This window comes from Leucoraja erinacea, chromosome 16 (genome assembly GCF_028641065.1).
Source record: "Leucoraja erinacea ecotype New England chromosome 16, Leri_hhj_1, whole genome shotgun sequence".
NCBI lineage: Eukaryota > Metazoa > Chordata > Chondrichthyes > Rajiformes > Rajidae > Leucoraja > Leucoraja erinaceus.
This window is the reverse complement of record NC_073392.1, coordinates 2,943,971-2,967,905: the sequence shown is the minus strand read 5'-3', so window position 1 is coordinate 2,967,905 and position 23,935 is coordinate 2,943,971. Positions and strand designations below refer to the sequence as shown.

At 41.9% G+C, this 23,935-nt stretch overlaps 1 protein-coding gene across 13 annotated transcripts in view; it reads right to left on the bottom strand.

Annotated features, from left to right (window-relative positions):
* Positions 1 to 23,935, bottom strand: part of slmapa (sarcolemma associated protein a) — a 123,043-nt gene that overhangs the window by 84,545 nt on the left and 14,563 nt on the right. For all 13 annotated transcript variants that reach the window (XM_055647540.1, XM_055647543.1, XM_055647545.1 and 10 more), the window contains exons 2-3: positions 5,536 to 5,683; positions 4,107 to 4,179 (exon numbers count right to left, since the gene is read on the bottom strand). In XM_055647540.1, the coding sequence (XP_055503515.1) occupies positions 4,107 to 4,179; positions 5,536 to 5,683 (221 nt within the window). The remainder of the gene's footprint in view (positions 1 to 4,106; positions 4,180 to 5,535; positions 5,684 to 23,935) is intronic.

Genomic DNA, 23,935 nt, shown 5'->3' with positions numbered 1-23,935 from the left:
TTCATACATCATTTATATTTAAGGACTACCCTATTTTAACTATTTCCAGGAACACTTTAAAGCTAAGCTGCCTTGTGATCATGACAGCATGCTTTAGTCTGAGCGGATTAGGTCCCATGATCAATCAATAACAGAACTCAATTTAGCAAACGATCCTAATGGCCTTTACGTTTTTAAAAAAAGTACAAATCACAAAGGAACAAAGAAACATAATCTTCTTCTGCATTTTTATAAAAGGACAAAGGCAAATAAAATCAAGATCAGGACACAGAGATAACTATCCGCCTCTTCTTTGATTGGCGTTTTGGAATCTTTCTCAACCCTATAGATTTCAAAAAGAAAATAGACAATAGACAATAGGTGCAGGAGAAGGCCATTCAGCCCTTCGAGTCAGCACCACCATTCAATGTGATCATGGCTGATCATCCACAATCAGTACCCCGTTCCTACCTTCTCCCCATATCCCCTGACTCCACTATGTTTAAGAGCCCTAAGGCAAAGAATTCCACAGATTCATAATTCTTTTGGGAACGGTGTTGATTTGGCATCCATTATTTCCATTCTAACCAATGGAGTGACATTAGACATTTTTCTATCTGCAGGAACAATTTCTGAATCTAATTATGAAAACTGTATGTTTAAGAAAATAGTGCGGGAGTAGGCCATTCCGCCCTTCGAGCCAGCACCGCCATTTAATATGATCATGGCTGATCATTCCAATCAGTACCCCGTTCCTGCCTTCTTCCCATATCCCCCGGCTCCGCTATTTTTAAGAGCCCTATCTAGCTCTCTCTTGAAAGAATCCAGAGAACCTGCCTCTGAGGCAGAGAATTCCACAGACTCGCAACTCTCTGTGAGAAAAAGTGTTTCCTCGTCTCCGTTCTAAATGGCTTACTCCTTATTCTTAAACTGTGGCCCCTGGTTCTGGACTCCACCAACATCAGGAACACGTTTCCTGCCTCTAGCGTGTCCAAACCCTTAAAAATCTTATATATTTCAATGAGATTCCCTCTCATCCTTCTAAAACAAGCCCAGCCACTCCACTGTCTCAGCATATGACAGTCCCGCCATCCCGGGAATTAACCTTGTAAACCTACGCTGCACTCCCTCAATAGCAAGAATGTCCTTCCTCAAAATAGGGGACCAATACAATAGGGGACCAAGACTGCACACAATACTCCAGGTGTGGTCTCTCTAGGCATTGCACAACTGCAGAGGGACCTCTTTGCTCCTATATTCGACTCCTCTTGTTATAAAGGGCAACATGCCATTCGCTTTCTTCACTGCCTGCTGTACCTGCATGATTACTTTCATAGACTGATGAACAAGGATCCCCAGATCCCGTTGTACATCCCCTTTGCCACAGAAGCCTATGGAGGCCGTCAATGGATATTTTACGGCAAAGATAGATAGATTCTTGATTTGTACAGATGTCAAGGGGTTATGGGGAGAAGGCAGGAGAATGGGGTTAGGAGGGAGAGATCGATCAGCCATGATTGGGCGGAGTAGACTTGATGGGCTGAATGGCCAAATTCTGCTCCTAGAACTTATGGTGGAAGATTGGCAATGGTGAATAGACTGCGATAGCCATATTCTGTATTTTCCCCTTTACTCTACCGATTATAGTCTAACATCGGTAGTGGGGAAACTGCTAGAGTCAATTATTAAAGATGGGATAGCAGCACATTTGGAAAGTGGTGAAATCATTGGTCAAAGTCAGCATGGATTTACAAAAGGTAAATCATGTCTGACGAATCTTATAGAATTTTTCGAGGATGTAACTAGTAGCGTGGATAGGGGAGAACCAGTGGATGTGGTGTATCTGGACTTCCAGAAGGCTTTCGACAAGGTCCCACATAAGAGATTAGTATACAAACTTAAAGCACAAGGCATTGGGGGTTCAGTATTGATGTGGATAGAGAACTGGCTGGCAAACAGGAAGCAAAGAGTAGGAGTAAACGGGTCCTTTTCACAATGGCAGGCAGTGACTAGTGGGGTACCCCAAGGGCTCAGTACTGGGACCCCAGCTATTTACAATATATATTAATGATCTGGATGAGGGAATTGAAGGCAATATCTCCAAGTTTGCGGATGACACTAAGCTGTGGGGCAGTGTTAGCTGTGAGGAGGATGCTAGGAGACTGCAGGGTGACTTGGATAGGCTGGGTGAGTGGGCAAATGTTTGGCAGATGCAGTATAATGTGGATAAATGTGAGGTTATCCATTTTGGTGGCAAAAACAGGAAAGCAGACTATTATCTAAATGGTGGCCGATTGGGAAAGGGGGAGATGCAGCGAGACCTGGGTGTCATGGTACACCAGTCATTGAAGGTAGGCATGCAGGTGCAGCAGGCAGTAAAGAAAGCGAATGGTATGTTAGCTTTCATTGCAAAAGGATTTGAGTATAGGAGCAGAGAGGTTCTACTGCAGTTGTACAGGGTCTTGGTGAGACCACACCTGGAGTATTGCGTACAGTTTTGGTCTCCAAATCTGAGGAAGGACATTATTGCCATAGAGGGAGTGCAGAGACGGTTCACCAGATTGATTCCTGGGATGTCAGGACTGTCTTATGAAGAAAGACTGGATAGACTTGGTTTATACTCTCTAGAATTTAGAAGATTGAGAGGGGATCTTATAGAAACTTACAAAATTCTTAAGGGGTTGGACAGGCTAGATGCAGGAAGATTGTTCCCGATGTTAGGGAAGTTCAGGACAAGGGGTCACAGCTTAAGGATAAAGGGGAGATGAGAAGAACTTTTTTTTTCACACAGAGAGTGGTGAATCTCTGGAACTCTCTGCCACAGAGGGTAGTTGAGGCCAGTTCATTGGCTATATTTAAGAGGGAGTTAGATGTGGCCCTTGTGGCTAAGGGGATCAGGGGGTATGGAGAGAAGGCAGGTACGGGATACTGAGTTGGATGATCAGCCATGATCATATTGAATGGCGGTGCAGGCTCGAAGGGCCGAATGGCCTACTCCTGCACCTAATTTCTATGTTTCTATGATTATGTTTGAGGTTGATTGTATTTATGTACTACTTCCCCCAAAGCAGCACAAATGTAGAAATTAAACTTATTTATTAAACTTATTATATTAGCATTGATTATGACAAACATTGTTTTGGGGGAAAAATAAAACAGAAAGCAAAACACCCCACACACCTATAAGGACATTTCTATTGAAACAACATGTTCAAACACACTTCCCTCAGTGCTCAAAAAAGACACATGGTGCTGGAGTAATGTAGCAGGCCAGGCAGTATCTCTGGAGAACATGAATAGGCGACATTTTGGACCCTTCTTCAGACAGATTGGGGGGGGGGGACGGGACGGGACGGATGGGGGAGAAAGCTGGAAGAGAGGTGGGGCAGGTCATAGCCTGGCAAGTGATAGGTGAGGTTTTTAGTTTTGTTATACAGAAGTTTGGACAAAGGTCAGAGATAAAAAGACTAAGATAGGTTGAGATAAGATAGAGATAGGTTGAATAAGTTAGGTCTTTATTCTCTGGAGCGCAGAAGGTTAAGGGGGGACCTGATAGAGGTCTTTAAAATGATGAGAGGGATAGACAGAGTTGATGTGGACAAGCTTTTCCCTTTGAGAATAGGGAAGATTCAAACAAGAGGACATGACTTCAGAATTAAGGGACAGAAGTTTGGGGGTAATATGAGGGGGAACTTCTTTACGCAGAGAGTGGTGGCGGTGTGGAATGAGCTCCCAGTGGAAGTGGTGGAGGCAGGTTCATTGGTATCATTTAAAAATAAATTGGATAGGCATATGGATGAGAAGGGAATGGAAGGTTATGGTACGAGTGCAGGCAGGTGGGACTAAGGGGGAAAAAAAATTTGTTCGGCATGGACTTGTAGGGCCGAGATGGCCTGTTTCCGTGCTGTAATTGTTATATGGTTATATGGTTAAAAAAGGATTGTGAAGCCAGAAGAAATAATATGGCTGGAGGGGTGGGGGTGGGGGGGGGGATGACGGGGGTTGAACACCAATATACTCAATTTGCTCTTCCCTACTCGTTTGATAATGAATAAAGCACCCTAAAGCACATCTAGGCCAAACTGGAAAATCTGTGGCCTTGTACATACAAAGTGACGCATACTTACTCAGATCGTCGACGACCTTCCATACCATCTGGCATAAAGAGCTTGACAGTAGATACTATGCATCCATGTGTAACTAGAAACATATATATATATTGTTTACATCAATACAGTACATCTAACTGAGCTTTAAAATGCGTCTGTAACCATCCAGTTGAAAAGGAATACTTTGACATTGCAGCTTTTTAAAATCAACAATCAAGTTGCTTCTTCCTCATGCACAGACTTGCATTCGACACAATTTTGAGATTAAGAAAGACTTGTTTCCTCTTCGCTCTATTGCATTAGCTATAAAGACATGTCGCTTATTTCCTTTCCTGTCATAACTGCAACATAGTTAGCTTTTGAACTGGGGTGGGGTGGGGTGGAGTGGATGGAATGAAAGGACAATAACAATTGCCCCAGGCTTTACAGAATGGAGGCAATGTGTTTGGAACAAGGATTGTTCAATGGAGCCAACAAAAAGACAGACATAGCATAGCGAAGGCCCATGTGAGTGCCCATGGCTACATAAAAATAACGACACAAGGAGCTGGAACAACTCATAGAAACATAGAAATTAGGTGCAGGAGTAGGCCATTCGGCCCTTCGAGCCTGCACCGCCATTCAATATGATCATGGCTGATCATCCAACTCAGTATCCCGTACCTGCCTTCTCTCCATACCCCCTGATCCCCTTAGCCACAAGGGCCACATCTAACTCCCTCTTAAATATAGCCAATGAAGTGGCCTCAACTACCCTCTGTGGCAGAGAGTTCCAGAGATTCACCACTCTCTGCGTGAAAAAAGTTCTTCTCATCTCGGTTTTAAAAAGGATTTCCCCTTTATCCTTAAGCTGTGACCCCTTGTCCTGGACTTCCCTAACATCGGGAACAATCTTCCTGCATCTAGCCTGTCCAACCCCTTAAGAATTTTGTAAGTTTCTATAAGATCCCCTCTCAATCTTCTAAATTCTAGAGAGTATAAACAACTCAGCAGATGAGGCAGCATCTCTGCGGAAATGTGACTTTTCGGGTCGGAATCCTTCAGGAAAAGGATCCCAATCAGAAATATTACCTATCCATGTTCTCCACAGATGCTACCTGATCTGCAGCGTTTTTTGTATTGTACATCAATAAAAATGAATAGTGAGATGGTGCACGTACTTCATGGACAAATGATTGACAAAAATCTGAATTGTATAATTCCAATAACAAAATAAACAAACAAACATAAATTCATATACAAAGTGGTGGTGTAATGAGGTGGAAACACCAGTAGCAAGCCCATTGCAACCTCAATAAAACTAACTGCTGTTAATAACTGATAACAAAGCAGCACAGTTGGAACACAGGACAAATGTAACAAATTTCTGGATGACTTTTATTTGTGTGGGCACATGGGAGTTGTAGAGCAGTTGTGCAGAAATATAATGTTGAATTTGTGCTCTGACCTTTCCTGGTGTTCTCCGTCACATCTACGCCAAACTGAATAATGTCCCCTGACAGGAGTTCACATGGCGGGCTTTCCTCCGATCCCCGACTCAACCGCTGACTGTTAATAAACGTACCATTACTACTTTTAGTGTCCTGTAGATAGAACTGGAGAGAAAGCAAAAATGTGTCATTTTTCAATGAATTCCACCAATCTGCAAATGCCATTGGCAAAATATTTCATCCATCTTCAGAATTATATAGATTTGCGACTGCTCAAATAGCATCAAAGCTATGTACGAATTATATTTAAAGTAGACAATTCAGCAACAAAGCTTTATTACATTACCCTTGCATATATTAGCTAAAACTATACATTTATAACAAGAATGTACTGCACTGAATAAGGTTCTGTGTTTAATCAACTCCTAACTCCAAAAATCGTCAGGCTGCAATTCACGATTTAATTTTATCAACTTGTGAGCACAAACAATGCTGATTGATGATACAACAAAAAACATTACCACCAGTTAGGTATGAGAGGTCACATATTAATGAGAATGTCCTGCAATGTACTGCTACGATCAGCTCAAAACTCACTCAACCAGATGCTGACGGAGAGTCACTAGCGGGCACAGGGGTATATTGTCGTTTCATTACCACGTGACCTCTGTTGGTCCAGAAAAACGTATAATCCAGAAAGGTTCAGGAACCTGGAGTGCTGCAAAAATCGGTGTTCAACCTGTATTATTTCTTGACCCAGATATCTAAATTACGGATAAGTTACGTTTTGGATCGGGTAGGGTGGGTATTAAAACACGTCTGAAAAAGGTCCTGACTCAACGAGTCACCTATCCACGTTCTCCAGAGATGCTGTCTGGCCTGCTGAACTCATCCTGCATTTTGTGTCTTTTTTTTGTAAAGCAGCATCTTTGCAGTTCCTGAGTCTACAGAGGGATGCAATCAGGTTAATGGGGACTTAGAGTACAAGGTAACATGTGAGGTTTTGAAATCTGATGGGAAGTACAACAATAGACAATAGATGCAGGAGTAGGCCATTCGGCCCTTCGAGCCCAACACCACCATTCAATGTGATCATGGCTGATCACCCCAAATCAGTACCCCGTTCCTGCCTTCTCCCCATATCCCCTGACTCCGCTATCTTTAAGAGCCCTATCTAGCTCTCTCTTGAAACACAGCAAAACACAATATATTTTTCAAATGAAATGCCAATAATAATCGGTGTACAGAATACACTCTGCATGGTGTCACGAGACGGAGAGAAACATGACGGTACAGTGAAAAGGGATCGCTATCACATTGTCAGCCGTTATTGCAAGAGCTTGGAGAAGAAAGGAAAAGAAGACTTGCTGAGATTTTTCAGGGTTTCAGTGAAACCATATTTGTTTTACACAAGATTGGTCTGTATCCATAGAAACAAGAAATGCTACTTCAAAAATTAAAGCATTTAGAGAAGAACGTGCTCACACTTTTCTTTTAAAACTAAAAATAACAGTAGTTAACAAATGCATTTTCTTTTAGAAACAAAATACTTTTTGACATTTTCTATTTGAACAGCATTTTGGGTTTCAGGAGTCAGGAGTAGAATAGTGGAGGAAGTATAACGTTGAAGGAGGAGCATTCTTTCAAGCTGTATGTGTGTCTTGGCAGGGAAGCATTCTGCTTCAGTAACAGCAACCAACCAGGATGTCTCTATGACAAGATTACCAGCAAAAATCCTTGGGCTTTCTCATGTACAATCTTGTTAGAGCCAGTAAAATGCACAGCCAAAACCACAAAAAAAAAGCATACCAACATTTTATTATTCATTGGCAAACACATTCAAATAACCAATACCAGACAGGTCAGATTCAGAAAACAAGTTTGAAAATGATTGCACCACATTGTCTGAAGAAACGTCACTCATTCCTTCTCTACAGAGATGCTGTCTGTCTCGCTGTGTTACTCCAGCATTTTGTGTCTACCCACATTGTTGATCAATAGGAAGAGGTAGCAGTAAACATAAAAAATGATTTAAATTATTGTTTCCACAGCTATACTGCTACCTCAAGCAAAAATGCATAAAAATCAGAAACATGGTATAAAACAGCCACTGTAAAGACCTGATAAACAAAATTGACTGAAAAAGAGTCCTGACCCAAAATGTCACCTATCCATTTTCTCCAGAGAGACTGTCTGACCTGCTGGGTTACTCCAGCATATTGAGTCTATCTTTGGTATAAACCAGCATGTGCAGTTCCTTTTTGCAACACTGTGCATACTTAATTGTCATGTATAGGGTACACTTTGGGCAAATCATGTAATTTTAGCTCTCAGGTGGAAATAGGGGATATATCTCAAGACCATTCAGAGCTCAGGAATACATATTGTACTTGTCAGTGATGCTCACTGCTCAAATAAAATCGAATGCAAAATAAAAGCCAGATCACAGCCATAACACAATAGTAATTCTCTGAATTCTATCAAGTTCTTGCACAACAAGAGAATAAATCGGACAACTTTTGTTTTGTGCATGTTTTTTCTAAAAACAGCCTTAGTCAACAATTATCCTTATTTTAAATATACTGGCCTTACATTGGATTACATCACAAGTTTGTTTCTGAAAATCACCAGGCTATTTTTTTTAAAGGTCTCCCGTTTTATCCATTGGTGTTAAGTTCAACAAAGCCTGTTACAACTCAGACTTATGGTCCAAAAATTGCTTGCAGACTTTAAACATTTTTTTTAGCTTTACGGTAGAGATATAATCTATAGATATCAATGGTAAGGAAACATTTGGAACTATTTCATTTAATGTTTGAAATATTTTACATCAGTGGTCTTTATTGACTTGCTCAATTTCTTGACTGTGTGATATTTTGCTGTTCATTACTGCTGTTTGCTTCAATGCTTCAACTCTTCTCTCATTTTTAAATGGCTTTTCCATCGCAGATGATGCGATGCTCTTGTAAAAGATACTGCTGTTACCCAACAGTTAACTGCTACAAAATAGCAAGGATCAATTGACACATTATTTAAAATTAACAATTAGAGATACACAGCGTGTAATAGGCCTTTCAGCCCAACTTGTCTGTATTAGAATACGAGACTCCCTAAACTGGGAGAAGAAATTACGACCCTTGTCCTTATCGATGCCCTTCATGCCTATACATACCACTATAAGGTTACCCCTCAACCTCTCACACTCCAGAGAAAAAAGACCAAAGCCTGAAGGGTCTGTCCCACTTGGCGATTTTTTCGTCATATCAGGGTCGCCAAAAGATTTTGAACATTTCAAAATCCAGTGGCGATAAAATAGAGTTGCTACACTTGAAAAAACATCGGGCGTCAATACATCATCACGCCGCACATTTTTCGGTGTCCTGATACTAGGTATGTTGCAAAACTTACCTTCAGCGGCGCTGCAGTTCTGCCGCTGCCCGTGTGCGTGACTTTGGCGCCTTTGAGAGGGGGGCGGGTTTCAAACGCGATTTTCTCTAGGCTGTTGAAATCGAGGTTGTTCAGCCTAGTTAGTTGCTGATGAAAAATCACTGCGAAATTCGTTCACTGCAGGTATTTTTAAACTAAATTGGGTTATTTAAATGTTATAGAAACATAGAAAATAGGTGCAGGAGTAGGCCATTTGGCCCTTCACCGCCATTCAATATGATCATGGCATATAGTAGATTAAAAATCCTCCTCTAAAGCCGCGAACGCCGACAACGGGACGGATCTTATGTTGGGGACAAGGCAAGGTAGGTTGTTTATTTTTACATTAAAAAGGGCTTCTTAAGATCCCTTTATTCAAAATGTTATGTTGCGAGTAGCTGACTTGGGGACACATTCAATCCCGCAGTATCTTTCTGGGCATATGGGCTACAAATCCACCGCAATGGCAGCGCTCCAAACCAGCGCGTTCCTCAGAATCCCACTTGCAAGCTGATTTAAATGGCCATTAATTTACAGCAATTGAACACTAAATCCCTTCCATTTGGCCTATAAATTAATGTCAATGAGATTTAAAAATCATGTTTTATTGTGAATTCTTGTGTGAATGTTCTTTGGACACTTAGGCTATTTAAAAATGTTAATCTTTTCTTAAGAAATGGATAGATGTTTAGATCTAGTAATTGAATTTTGGTATTAGCTACAATTGGGTAACTAACTAATTATATGCTTTAATTTCAGGTCATCCAAGTAAGATTGTTTAATATTTGTTTCAGAATGCTTCTATCTATAATAACTGAAAATGTCTTTCGGTTCTCTTAATTTTTAATAAAGTTATGTCCATTTCACTGTCCTTGATCACAACTTTTGTGTTAAGTCAATGGAAAATCAATAGGGAACAAGATGCTAATTTCCGAGTATGAAAATGGCCATAACCTTTTTAATACTGAAGATATGAAAGTGAAATAGGTGTCAAATTAAACTTCTTTTTATGCTTTTTCTGATGGGATAAATTGCAGACTTGATTTCTTTTTTAAATCTCAAAATTTTGTAACATTGCTACTGATGCGTCAGTCAATTGTGCCGGCAGTCGCCGGAAAAAAATCGGCAAGTGGGACGGGTCCTTAACCAGTCTCTTCCTTTAACTCAAGACTACCAATCCTGGTAACATCCTTGCTATACAGCTGCAACATGACGTCCCAACCCTTGTACTCTAAGCCCAGACTAATGAAGGCAAGCCGAACATCATCTTCACCACCCTGCCTAACTGAGATGCCACTTGCAGAGAACTGAGATTGGAGCCTCGAATCTGACAACTTTTTCACGAGAAAAGAAAGATTTTTTAAACTGTATGTTCCTAAATTGAAAAACGTAATTTTGGAATTCGCAACAATTATTATTGTTTCTCTCTCATTCTCGCATTCTAATTCCATTATTAATGATGGACAACAAATACGACAGAGATGCAGGCCAGGTTTGCCACCCGCATGAAACAGGGGCAGGTGGTTGTCAAGGTCACTGCAATACTGTTACCTCTCATCCAACCAAACTTCTGAGAGCAAGTTTGTTCCTGTCGGATTTGAATGTTTACTCACGACGTTAACTTCAACAGCTTGAGTCATGAACTGCAACGCTGCTTTGTTAGCCAGTCCTGGTTAATCTCATTTTAAATTCCATTAAAATAAGCAAAGAATTTTAATTGTATTTGATATCATGGACAAACCCAAGTGTGCAGTATTAATTTTTGTTTTGAATGAGTTTCTCCCTATTTGTTTAACCATATTTTTCTACTTATATGAAAATAAATGTGTTTGGCTTCACTGCACTGAATCATTGCTTGGTAACATCATAAAGCCTTGGCGTTCAACCTGGCTCCCAGAAAATGCAATGAGCTTCATCCAATTCCCTACCACTATCTTTCCAGCACATCGACAACTGCAATTTTTCCAATCACAAAGGTGTCTCTCAAAAGTCTTTCACTTCTTGAAGTGAGGCTTTCATCTGCTGCAGGGGACCACACATAAAGTGCCCAATTTTCTGCTCTCACCCCCTCACCCCGAATGCGCCTGTCCCACTTAGGCTATTTTTAGGCGGCGGTCATAGTCGGAGCAGGTCACTGAAAATCCGGCGACTGGAGCCCCCTTCGACATAAAATTTGAAATAGAATCATTACTTTAACAACAATAAAAAAACGATGTCAGCGCCAGCGATAGCCTACGTCACCTGGCGACAACTACGACAGCACCTACGCTAGGAGAAGTAAAGCTACGCTCATTGGCGTCAAACCCACTGTCGCCGACTGTCCCCGAACATTTTTCAACATGTTAAAAATCCCGCGGCGACCAGAAAGACGCTATGACTCTTTGGGCGACTGAGGAGACGACTCATGACCATACAGGCGACACCCCGGCGACAGCCTAGTCACCTGCAGTCACCTAAAAAAAAAAAATTGCCTAAGTGGGACAGGTCCTTACAAAACAACAATAGCATTCTCCAATTCTCAACGTCCACCCCAGAGACTGTGCATTCAATGGATCATCTTTCACAATTCTAGCAGCTCCAGCAACATTCCACAATCAGACACATTCTCCCTCCTCTATCAGGTTTTGGAAGAACTGTAGGTACACAAAAATGCTGGAGAAACTCAGCGGGTGCAGCAGCATCTATGGGGCGAAGGAAATGGGCAACGTTTTGGCCCGAAACGTTGCCTATTTCCTTTGCTTCATAGATGCTGCTGCACCCGCTGATTTTCTCCAGCATTTTTGTGTACCTTCAATCTTCCAGCATCTGCAGTTACTTCTTAAACACTTTGGAAGAACCGTTCCCTTTTCAACTCTACATAAATTATTGATCGATATTCATTTAGATTGCGGCAGATAGATCCAACAAGTAGAAAAAAAGCAGTTGACTGCACAAGCAATACAAATAACTTTCATTCATTGACTGGCACCAACACAATGTTCCAGGACTAAACAATGGTTCTGATGTGCCAGCACTACACAAAAAAAAGTGAGAAATGACATTGCAAGATTCAGATATAACAAGTCTTATCAATGCAAAGTGCAAGAGAGCAATTCCAATGGCATGGTGCAAAGTACACTAATTGAAGATATCTAAAAAAAATATTTTTCAATGTCAGCATTCTAGTTATCACATTCCACAATTCAAACATTCAGTAATATTCCAATGTACAACAAAAATATCCATAGAGTATCTTGCAAAATAAAGGCGATTTTCACATAAAAACACCACAATAATTAAAGATGGTAAGGCCCCTATATTGTTCTTAATTGGTGGCAAAGGGGTTGGGGTAGAAAAGATATTCAACATTACTGCAATTTTCAGGATTTGCACAGTTTAAACAAATTCAAGGATCTTTTAACACGTTTTCCAATTCGATATCAAAAAGGGAAGACACTGCTTTTAAGAAGATTCTGACAGATTGACCGTTAATCAGTACTTCCGCATCGACTCATGGCTTGTGTGAAACCACTGATTGCAGATTTGTCATCTGGTTTGCTCTGTACCAAAATTAGCAGCTTTTGGTATTCATTTCCTTCACTGTGAGACACGCATGTTCTCTAAAACATCAATTACACCTCATTGCCGAGATTCTCTATCAGCCACGAAGCCAGAATTTACTGCAAGGGATATCTAACATCACCGTAAGCTAACATTTTCTGGGCAATGAATGTTGAAAGCATGATAACAGAGCAGAAAGGGCACCTGATCTAGAACCCGTGAACTTCTCAAGTGTTTGGAAAGTAAACAGAGGAAAGATTGAGAAGGACAAATCCGACAACAAATCTGGAGGAGAAAATGTTAAGATTCCACCAGCTGTGTGACTGCACCACCCAGAGGTTAATGTCACAAGAAAGTTGGGGAGGACATGGTGAGTGTGGAGAGTGCAGGGGGGGGGGGGGGGGGGGGGGGGGGGGGCAGGGAAGGTGAAGTATCGAGGAGGGCATTGTGAAGGAGTCAGGGAGCAAGTCAAGAAATGCAATATGCAAGGGAACAGAGGGCAGTTATCACAGGGAACACAGAAAGTGTCAGAAAATTGCCCAGGGGGTGTGTAGTTGAAAGTGCGCACAAGTTGCCCAGAAGGGGAAAGTGGGGAGGGGAAAGGGTCTGGTGTTGCCGAGAAACATGATACTATAACAGAACATGGTCAATTGAGTAAGGGGATGCAGGGGCTGGGGTGGGGAAGGCGGGAAGGGCATGAACAATCAAAACAGACCTGGTGGGAGTGTCGAGGATTCAGGAGAGCAGTCGGACAGATGGAAGACAGGTACATTTGACGGGGCAGGCTTACTGGGGAATGAGAAACATGTGAATTGGAAAGAGCAAACATGCACAGTGTCATAAAATACTTAAAAGAATGGAGGGGAAAGCAACCAATGAAAGCTACCACTTTGCAAGGCAATCTGATCATGCAGATTAAATCTTGTACACTAATGCTAATCATTCAAAGCCTTCAATCCATATGTTCACAGAGGGACACTGGTGGGCACCAGGTGCAAGGTATGTGGACTACAGCTGCTCAAACTCTACTAAAAATAACTGTTCATCATACTGATTTACAAAGTAACGTTGAATTAATTCTAATGTAAAAAAGAAATTACAAAAAGCAAAATTCACAGGAACTAATGGTTTGGGGCTGGGCGGGGATAAATCATTTTTTCAATTCAATTCAACTTTATTGTCATTGCACAAATACAAGTATAGGTACAACAAAATGCAGTTTAGCGTCTAGTCATAGTCATAGTGCAAGATAGTAGAAGTAAAAATAAAAATACAAAATAAGCATACAATTAAAAAAAATACTGGTTAACAATGTGTGGATTGTGGATGAATTAAAATTGGTACATAGGCAAATAACTGTATACAAATGTGGGAGTCTAAAGATAGCTAGCGATGGGACTCTGAGTTCAGCAGTGTAATGGTGTTGTTGAAAAAGCTGTTCCTCAGCCTGCTTGTGCGAGACCTGAGGCTCCTGTACTGCCTCCCTGATGGGAGGAGGGCAAACAGTCCGTGGTTAGGGTGAGAGGGGTCCTTGATGATTTTCCTGGCCTGTCTCAGACACCGTTTTTGGTGGAGGGCACCCATGGCAGGGAGCGGGGCACCGATAATGTGCTGAGCGCTTTTCACCACCCGTTGCAGTGTCTTCCTGTCAGCTGCGGTGCAGCTGCTGTACCATACCGTGAAGCAGGTGGTCAGGATGCTTTCGATGGTACAGCGGTAGAAGTTGGACAGGATCTGGGGGGACAGGTGAACTTTCTTGAGCCTCCTCAGAAAGTAAAGGCGCTGCTGCGCCTTTTTGATCAATTTGGTGGTATTGAGGGACCAGGACAGATCATCTGAGATGTGTACCCCGAGGAATTTGTAGTTGGAGACGCGCTCCACCTCAGTCCCGTTTATGTGGATGGGGGTATGTCTGTGGCCACCTCTGGTCTTCCTGAAGTCAACAATGATTTCCTTCGTCTCCTTGGAGTTGAGGACGAGGTTATTATTGGCACACCAGGCTGCCAGGTTCTGGACCTCCTCCCTATAGGCAGATTTGTTGTATCTACAATACTTCAGCAACTATGTAATGTTCAAGTACATGAACTTCACAGATTGAAGTCACAAGAACATAAAAAATAGGAGGAAGTGTCCAATTGGCCTTTGCACCTGTTCTACCATTCAATAAATCATGGCTGATCATATTGTTTCGACCCAAAAACCACACATACCCGCTTCCCCTAAATGTTAAGAAATCCTTGCCTTGAGCATAATGAGCCCTGTTCCATCGTGAATTGGATGATATCATTTCTTCTTATCCCTGCCCCAAATGGCAATGCTTTATAGCTTTGAGATTGTGGCCCTTGGTTTCAGACACTGGGGAAACACCACCTTCCATTTACCATGTCACCCCCTGAAGAATATTGCATATTTCAATTCTTTTTCATTCGTGTAAACTGTAGAAAGTACAAGGTCTCGTTTGCTTAATAGCTCCTCAGAGCACAACCTCGTCCCCTCAATTCCAGGAATTAATTTTGCACATCTTGTCAAAAACATATCCTTCCTTCGGAAGATTAGACTTTACACAACATTCCAGGCATATTCCTGCCAAGATCCGACATAGTTATAGTAGGATGCCGAGGCATATTCGGATCGTTGACCATGTCGTGGTGAAGGGGCTTGCGTGACCCCATGATTCCGAGAGTGATGCCGTCGGAAGCACCAGCTTCTGGTAGGGCCACCCATGGCGGTAAGGTCGAGGATGAGGGCCCAGACTAAGAACGATCCAACGGCGAACCAGGCCGACAAAATTATCCTGAACTAAACGGCTGTGAAGATCTATCAGCTCCGATCATGTTGGTTCCCTTGCCATTGGAATGAGTGGATTGATTTGTGAAGGACCGTGTGCTTCTTGGAGTGCAACATCAAGTACACGGTAAACAAACACATGCACTGGTGTCTTCATTCTGCGAGTCCAGAACAAGGGGTCACAGTTTAAGGATAAAGGGGAAATCTTTTAGGACTGAGATGAGAAAAACATTTTTTACACAGGGAGTGGTGAATCTCTGGAATTCTCTGCCACAGAAGGTAGTTGAGGCTAGTTCATTGGCTATATTTAAGAGGGAGTTAGATGTGGCCTTTGTGGCTAAAGGGATCAAGGGGTATGGAGAGAAGGCAGGTACAGGATACTGAGTTGGATGATCAGCCATGATCATATTGAATGGTGGTGCAGGCTCGAAGGGCCGAATGGCCTACTCCTGCACCTATTTTCTATGTTTTTATTTTTCTATGTGAGCTGCAAAGCCAGGATTAGACGCATAAGCCACCTGAGAGTCCATAAAAACAACAGAACGTAGACCATCATCTTCGACCTCGAGGGATAGCCACGACCGATGACCGATGCATATGGAATGCAGACAAATGGTATTTGTAATAATCGGCGCACTGGTCGGCTTATACATGGTGAGGTGAAAGGCCGTGTCTATGTTGTACAACTCTATGATTCCACGTAGTTAATGGGAAAATTGCAAAGATTACTAAAGTGAATTGAATACATTTTATTAGCCAAGAATGTATACATACAAGGAATCTGTCTCGGTGCTTTGCTCGCAAGGATAACAACACGATATACAGTCGACAATTATCATCTCTGACCCCTCTCACCCTGGCCACAAACTCTTTGAATCACATCCTTCTTGAAGGTGACTCCGGACTGTCAAAGCTGCCACAGCCAGACATAAAAACAGCTTTTTCCCCCCACAAGCAGTAGCTGTACTCAATAACCAAAAATCTGTAGCCTCCTTTTGCTCAGGTATTTTATTTAATTCACATGTTTAATCAATAATGTTTTATTATTATTGTTTAATGTTTTATGTGTCATTCCTAACTGTCACTGTGTGTCATGTTGCCACTTGCGGGCAGAGCAGCAAGGCAAATTCCTTGTATGTGAATGCTTGGCCAATGAACTTATTCATTCATTCATTTAACTAACTACATTGTTTAATATAGAGCCCCATAAAAGCTTATCATTAAGACTTAAACCCCTGAAATAAAAGTGGCAGAACATTGGTCATGTGACAAGGAACAAAATAAAAAAAAATAATAAAAGTGCTTTTTTTTGTGTAACTGGAGGGGGAAATATACACGGACGTTCCTCGGTACTGGAGCTACTGCTTTTGTTAACATATATTAACGAGGCTGATTTGGGTATTTAGGACCCAATTTCCAAATCTGCAGACAACACAATACTTGGAAGTGTAGGGTGTGCTGAGGAGCATCGCAATAGACATCAAGAGGATGTAGACTAATGAGCCAGTGCAATGGTGGATATATGAAACGGCAGATTAAATCGAATGCAGAAAATTTGTGAATATTACACTTTGGAAGAGAGAACGAAGAGAGGCAAATAAAACTGGAGGAGACGGTACCACAAGGGATGCAAATCAGAAGTGTTTTAGTAGGAACTGCAGATGCTGGAGAATCGAAGGTAGACAAAAATGCTGGAGAAACTCAGCGGGTGCAGCAGCACCTATGGAGCGAAGGAAATAGGCAACGCTTCAGGCCCGAAACCCTGAAGGAAATAGGCAACGTTTCGGGCCGAAACCCTTCCGGGTTTCGGCCCGAAACGTTGCCTATTTCCTTCGCTCCATAGATGCTGCTGCACCCGCTGAGTTTCCCCAGCATTTTTGTCCACATGCAAATCAGAAGGCTTTGAGGATATGTGTGCATGAATCATTGGAAGTGACAAAGCAGGATGAGAAAGTGATTAAAACCAAAGGATCCTGAGCTTTCAAAATGCTTTTCAATTATCGAGCAAGGATGAAGACAGACATCAATCTTTATGAAATGCTGAGTCGGCCACGTGGGCTACAGTTTCCAGTCCTGTGTCTCATTTTTTGGAATGGTGTCAAGGCCTTGGAGATGATGCAGAATAGATTTATTTGAACGATTCCAGGCATGAAAAATTGTGTTAATGCGGACCAAATGGAGAAGCTGCGTGAATTAGAAATAGTTGGGTGGGGATCTGACAGAGCTACTTTAAAAAAAAATGAGAAAAGTAGATAGAGAAATAAGGCATCACCATTGGCAGAAGTGTCAACATTTAAAGGATCAACAATGATGAATGTAGACAATCTAATCTGTGGGATAATATTTAGTGGTAATATTTATTTTCGATTTGGTAAGTCTGTTCCTTTTAGGGCAAACCCCCCCCCCGATGTTGTGGGAGTCCAGAACCAGGGGCCAAAGTTTAAGAATGCGCTCCTATCTCATTTAATGCATGCTGACTGGCTGCATCGTGGCCTGGTTCGGCAACTTGAACGTCCAGGAGCGGAAAAGACTGCAGAAAGTTGTGACTACTGCCCAGTCTATCACCGGCTCTGACCTCCCCACCATCGAAGGGACCTATCGTAGTCGCTGCCTCAAAAAGGCTGCCAACATCATCAAAGACCCACACCATCCTGGTCACACACTCATTTCACCGTTGCCATCGGGAAGAAGGTACAGGAGCCTGAAAACTGTAAAATCCAGGTTCAGGAACAGCTGCTTCCCCACAGCCATCAGGCTATTAAACATGACATCAAATAAGCTCTGAACAATAACAATCTATTATTATTATTGCACTCTATCCGTTTATTTATCGTGTGTCTATGGTCTATACACACACTGAACTTTTATCTTCCGTTTTGTATTATGTTTACATATTCTGTTGTGCTGCAGCAAGCAGGAATTTCATTGTCCTATCTGGGACACACAACAATAAACTCTCTTGACTTGACTTGAGTGCACTACTCGAGTGTCAGGTGAAATTTCCAAGTTTGTTGTGATAAAGAATTGCCTCGAAACATAAATTCCACAGTGTCACATGGATACAGAGCCAACTAATCAGGAACAATGTGATACTTCATATTCTTCAGTGTGAGAGCAACAAATGACCTACAAATTGTTACCAAGGCTGGTGTATTATGCACGACATGCTCTATGCTCCAAATTAGGAAGCAGTCTTTTTAGAAGCTACACTGGTAAAATGTGGGTGCCTTTTCTGTCAAATCGTATTCCAAAACTCATCAGGAATCCGACTGGAGTTTGCGATGCGTTGAATGATTTAAAAATAGACCAAAATAAATTACTTCAGCTCTTCCAAACAACTAATTTCTGGTAAAATGATATGAAGTGCATAGACATTGAATAGTACAGCACAGGAATAGGCCCTTTGGCCCACAATGTCTGTGCCGAACATGATGCTGTTAAACACATCTCATCTGCCAGCACATGATCTATATCCATCCACTCCCTGCATATCCACTCACCAATCTAAAACCTTTTAATCACCATTGTTGTTGGTGCTTCAACACCACCCGAGGCAGCACATTGCAGGCACCCACCACCACGTTAAAAAAACTTACCCCACACATCTCCTTTACACTTTGCCCCTCTTACTTTCAAGTGATGCTCTCTTGTCTGACATTTTCCACACTGGGGCAAAGACTGATTGTCTCCCCATACTATAACTTCATAACTTTGTATTACAGGTCTCCCCTCAAACTCTGGGGCTACAGGGAAAGCAATCCAAGTCTGTTCAACCTCTCCTTGCAGCCAATACGCCTTAATCCAGACAGCATTCTGGTAAACTACTTCTGCACCCCTCCAATCACAGCTTCCACAACCTTCCTGTAATGGAATGACCAGAGCTACATGCAATATTCCAAATGCAGCCTAACCAAAATCCACATCATGACCTCCTGACACTTCTACTCAATGTCCCGACTGATGAATGCTAGCATACCATACACATTACTTACTACACTATTTGCGTTAACACATTCAAGGAGCTATGGACTTGGACCTCAATGCTGTTAGGGGAGTTGACATTAACTGTATACTTTCCCTTTACATTGGACCTCCCAAAGTACAACACTTCACACGTGGATTAAACTCTATCTGCCATTCCTCTGTCCATTTCTGTAGCTGATCTATATCATGCCTTATATTTTGATGGCCTTCCACACTGATGCAACCTCAGCAATCTTGGCGTCATTTGCAAACTTACAAACCAACCCGTGTGTATTACTTGTAGGGTCTGTTGCCATCCAACAGTGTCCACGCAATGTGCTTTTTCATTCATTGTGTCCATTCCTTATTTTATGGATAGGTTATCATGGCCACGTTAGTTGGTGGAAGAAAGAGCAGCTAGGTTCAGATTCAGTTTCCAAACGCACTCCGTGGACATTGTTCTCCAGTGCTTCGAGCAGGGTTGACAAGTTCAAAAATATGCTGCACTTCAAAAGTTGTAACTCTCAAGGCAACTATAAAACATGGGTGCATACAAACAGTCTGTAGAAGGGTCTCAACACGAATTTCCCTGCACAGATGCAGCTGGACCCGCTGCGTTCCTCCAGTATTTCCTTTTGCTCTAATTTCCAGTATCAGCAGTCTCGTGTCACTAATAGTTCACAAACACAGTTTCTGAATTCATAACAGATTCAGCCTTGTATTTTGATGGTGATCCAATTTTAAATGAATCCCAGTATGTCACCTTAAAGTATTGTCTCAAGTTATACAAAGCAATTCATGTCAGCATGTGTTTCCTTGGGATATAGCTTTGCTTCATCTGAACCACATTTTGCTACTTAACCCAAATGGGAAAGATCAAAGTGAAATCAAAACTGTTGACAATATAATTATGATTAGATGATTCATTCATTCAGATCATTTCTGCAGGATTACAGGATCTACTGAGGAACCAGGGGAATAAGAGAATGGATGGCAAACGCCAGACCTTGAGTATGGTTGTGAAAGTTTCAATCCCTACTAAGAATTAGAAACATAGAAAATAGGTGCAGGAATAGGCCAATCGGCCCTTCGAGCCTGCACCGCCATTCAATATGATCACGGCTGATCATCCAACTCAGTATCCAATTGGGGTAATGTTCAAGGAAGGTAGGTTTTGCTTTAAACACAGAGCGTGTTTAATGCCTGGGACTTGCAGCAAGGGTGGTAATGCAACCAAACATGCTTGTAGTGTTTTAGAGGCTTTTGGATAGGCGCAGGCAGGGAGTGGTAAGATACGGATATGATGCAGGCAGAGGAATTAATTTAACGTGGTATCAAGTTCATCAAAAACATTGAAAGGATCTGTTCCTGTGTTTTGGCTGCATTCTACAGAATGATAATGGTGGGATGCTTAGCAACGTATTGCTGTGGACTAAGGTGGTGAGTAAACCACGTCTTATGACAGACGGTTGATCTGTCAGCCTTGCACATCCAACATAAAGTGCAAAATATTACACTTCATCACATTGTTTAAACAAAGGTTTTGTTTGGATATATAATTAAATTGCTTTTAAGTATTTCATTCTGGTTTTATTTGTTTACATGTTATATATGAAAAAAGTTTTATACCCCCAAGAGTCGTAGCTCTACTCAATAACCAAAAAACCTGCAGCCTTCTTTTGCTCTGGTATTTTATTTAATTCACATGTTTAATCAATAATGTTTTATTATTAATGTTTAATGTGTCATTCCTAACTGTCACTGTATGTCATGTTGTCACTTGCGGGCGGAGCACCAAGGCAAATTCCTTGTATGTGAATACTTGGCCAATAAACTTCTTCATTCATTCATGTACAGGTGCACAACCTTTTATCCGAAAGCCTTGGGACCAGACACTTGTCGGATTTCGGACATTTTCGGATTTCCGAATGGAAGATTTTTAGCGTAGATTAGGTAGGTAGCATTGAAAAGTCTGGAGCGGCTGTCCATCATAATCATTTAAATCTTACATTGATACAAATAAGGGGGAAACCTTAGTCCCCCTACCTGGTCGGCGACTCCCAACATAAGCTGGGGGCTCTGTCCGGTGCCAGCTCCGTTTGGCTGCGAGGCGCTCCATATCCAGCGCCGCCCGCGGCCCCATTTTGGGAGAAGGCCATGGAGCTTACCGCATCAGCGATAAGGCATTGAAGTATAAACATAAGGGGTCTCTTGGAAGTTTTGCCGGGGTCGGAGCACACAGCCCCACCCATGTAATTACTGCACGGCGACCCGGTCTACCAGGTAGGGGAAAGAATTAAAGATTCAACCCCCCCTGCCCTCCAAAACTGACTAACATTTAATGATACAGATGTTTAAGTGTCTTTGCAAAGTTACAGTATTAGACCTGGGTTGACCGTGGGTCGTTTCGGGTCAGGTAGAGGTCAACATCCTGTATTTTTCTTAATATCTGTGCTGTAACCATAGGTAGGTTCACATTAATTTACGCCAAGTTTTTCATGGGCATTTTCCATTCTTAATCAATAATAGAAGTATAAATAAGTCTCTTGGAAGTGCACACACAACCCATGTAATTGCTCTAGTGTCGCAAAGTGTAGTTCCTAGGTAGGTTCCTAAATATCAATTACGAGTACCGAAAAGTGTGTGATCTAGGAGTTCTATACATAAATGTCCTAGATCTGTCAGTTATTCTCTGCCCTATTTATATTTCAGATACAGGTCTTCGAATTGGTTATTGATAGTTTAGATATTTCAACTTTACTTCCTGTAATTCATATAAGTTGCAGCTTCACCTTTGTATGAAAAGATTGGTATTCAAGAGCACCGTAACCTAAGTTAACACTGCAGCACTGGGAGGAGTTATCATTCAAAATCAGATGCTGTTCCCAAGCCCTTCGGATCCTTCAGTTGGACACAAAAGATCCAGCAGTAATATTTCAAAGAGCAGGGGAATCATCCCTAATGCACGGTAGACAAAAAAGCTGGAGAAACTCAGCGGGACAGTCAGCATCTATGAAGGAATAGGCGACGTTTCGGGTCAAGACCCTTCTAGATGCTGCCTCACCCGCTGAGTTGCTCCAGCTTTTTTGTGTACCTTCGATTTTTCCAGCCTCTGCAGTTCTTTCTTAAACCTAATGCCTGGTCATCTTTCATGCCGCAATGACAATCAGTTATCTAGTCATTACTCCATTGATGGACAGAGTTTGTTTTATGCAACTTGGCTGCTGAGTTTCCAACGGTGCAACAACATTTACACCAAGGATGTAACCATAGCTTTGGACAATTGGGAATAATGAGAAGTACCATACATGTTTGAAAGCCAGCCATTTTTTCTTCTTAACAAGGGTCTGCCAGTGAGGGCCCCACACACTCTCAGCCAAGCAATATATACAATGGCCAATAAACAAGGCAATCTACTCAACACCTGCACACATGTAAACTAGCCACATCAAATTCAAAAGAATGATAATACAGAACATTGAACAGTACGGCACAGGGACAGACCATTCAGCCCACTATGTCAGAATCAAACACAAAGCCAAGATAAACTAATCTCATCTGTAATCATTACAAAAACTCGGAAGCTCACATTTTAATGTTTTCCCGATGCAAGGAATCGATAGAGACGATGACTCCATTATGGCAATTCAGATACAGAAATTCACCCTTGCAGAATTAACAAATCACAAATTTATAAATATGGAATAAAATGTACTGTCATAAGTGAAAGAAGTAAATAAATGAACATGAAATTGATGCTGTTATGTTAGCTTGCATGTCTTGACATTTGCACAGAAGGCAGGGCTTTGTATTATGGAAAATTATGATATGGTCAATGTTTGAATTGAAAGACACAGCTTGAAGCACTGAGTCCATGCATCACCCGTTAACACCAGTTCTATTATCCCACTTTCTGATTCACTCCTTGCACACTAGGAGCAATTTACAGAGAGCCATAAACCTTACAAACCCGTACGTCTAGAAACACAAACCCCCTGCCCCGCCGGCCTCCACTGTGACACAGGGTCACCTGTATGCTCTACATGGCCACATTAAATCACAGCTGAAGTACTAATTATATACGTGGTGCACAGCACAAAACCTGTCAGACACACCTTTTCTGTTTTACTGGTTTGACTGGGTGTGACCAATTAATACATTTTTATGTATCACTCGGTTTACAGTCCATTGTACACTTAGATTCACAGGCTTTAACATAACTTAGCAAAAGCGTAATACATTTCAGATTTGGCCCATTCTGCATCTGCAATCTTCACTTTAAAGCTCGGAGATTCATCCTCGCAGAACCAATTTAAATGTAAATTATGAAAGTCATTTGAATGGATTAGGTTTGCATTTCCTTGACAATAATATCTTTTAGGAATGATTTAATTGAGATTAACCAATTTGATTGGGTGCAGATAAACAACGCAAGCTTGAGGTGGAGCGCGTCTCCAGCTAAAAATTCCTTGGAGTACACATCTCGGAGGATTTGTCCTGGTCCCTCAACACCTCCAAGCTGATCAAAAAGGCACAGCAGCGCCTTTACTTCCTGAGGAGGCTCAAGAAAGCCCACCTGTCCCCCGGGATCCTGACCAACTTTTACCGCTGTACCATAGAGAGTATCCTGACCACCTGCTTCACGGTATGGTACAGCAGCTGCACTGCTGCGGACAGGAAGGCACTACAACGGGTGGTGAA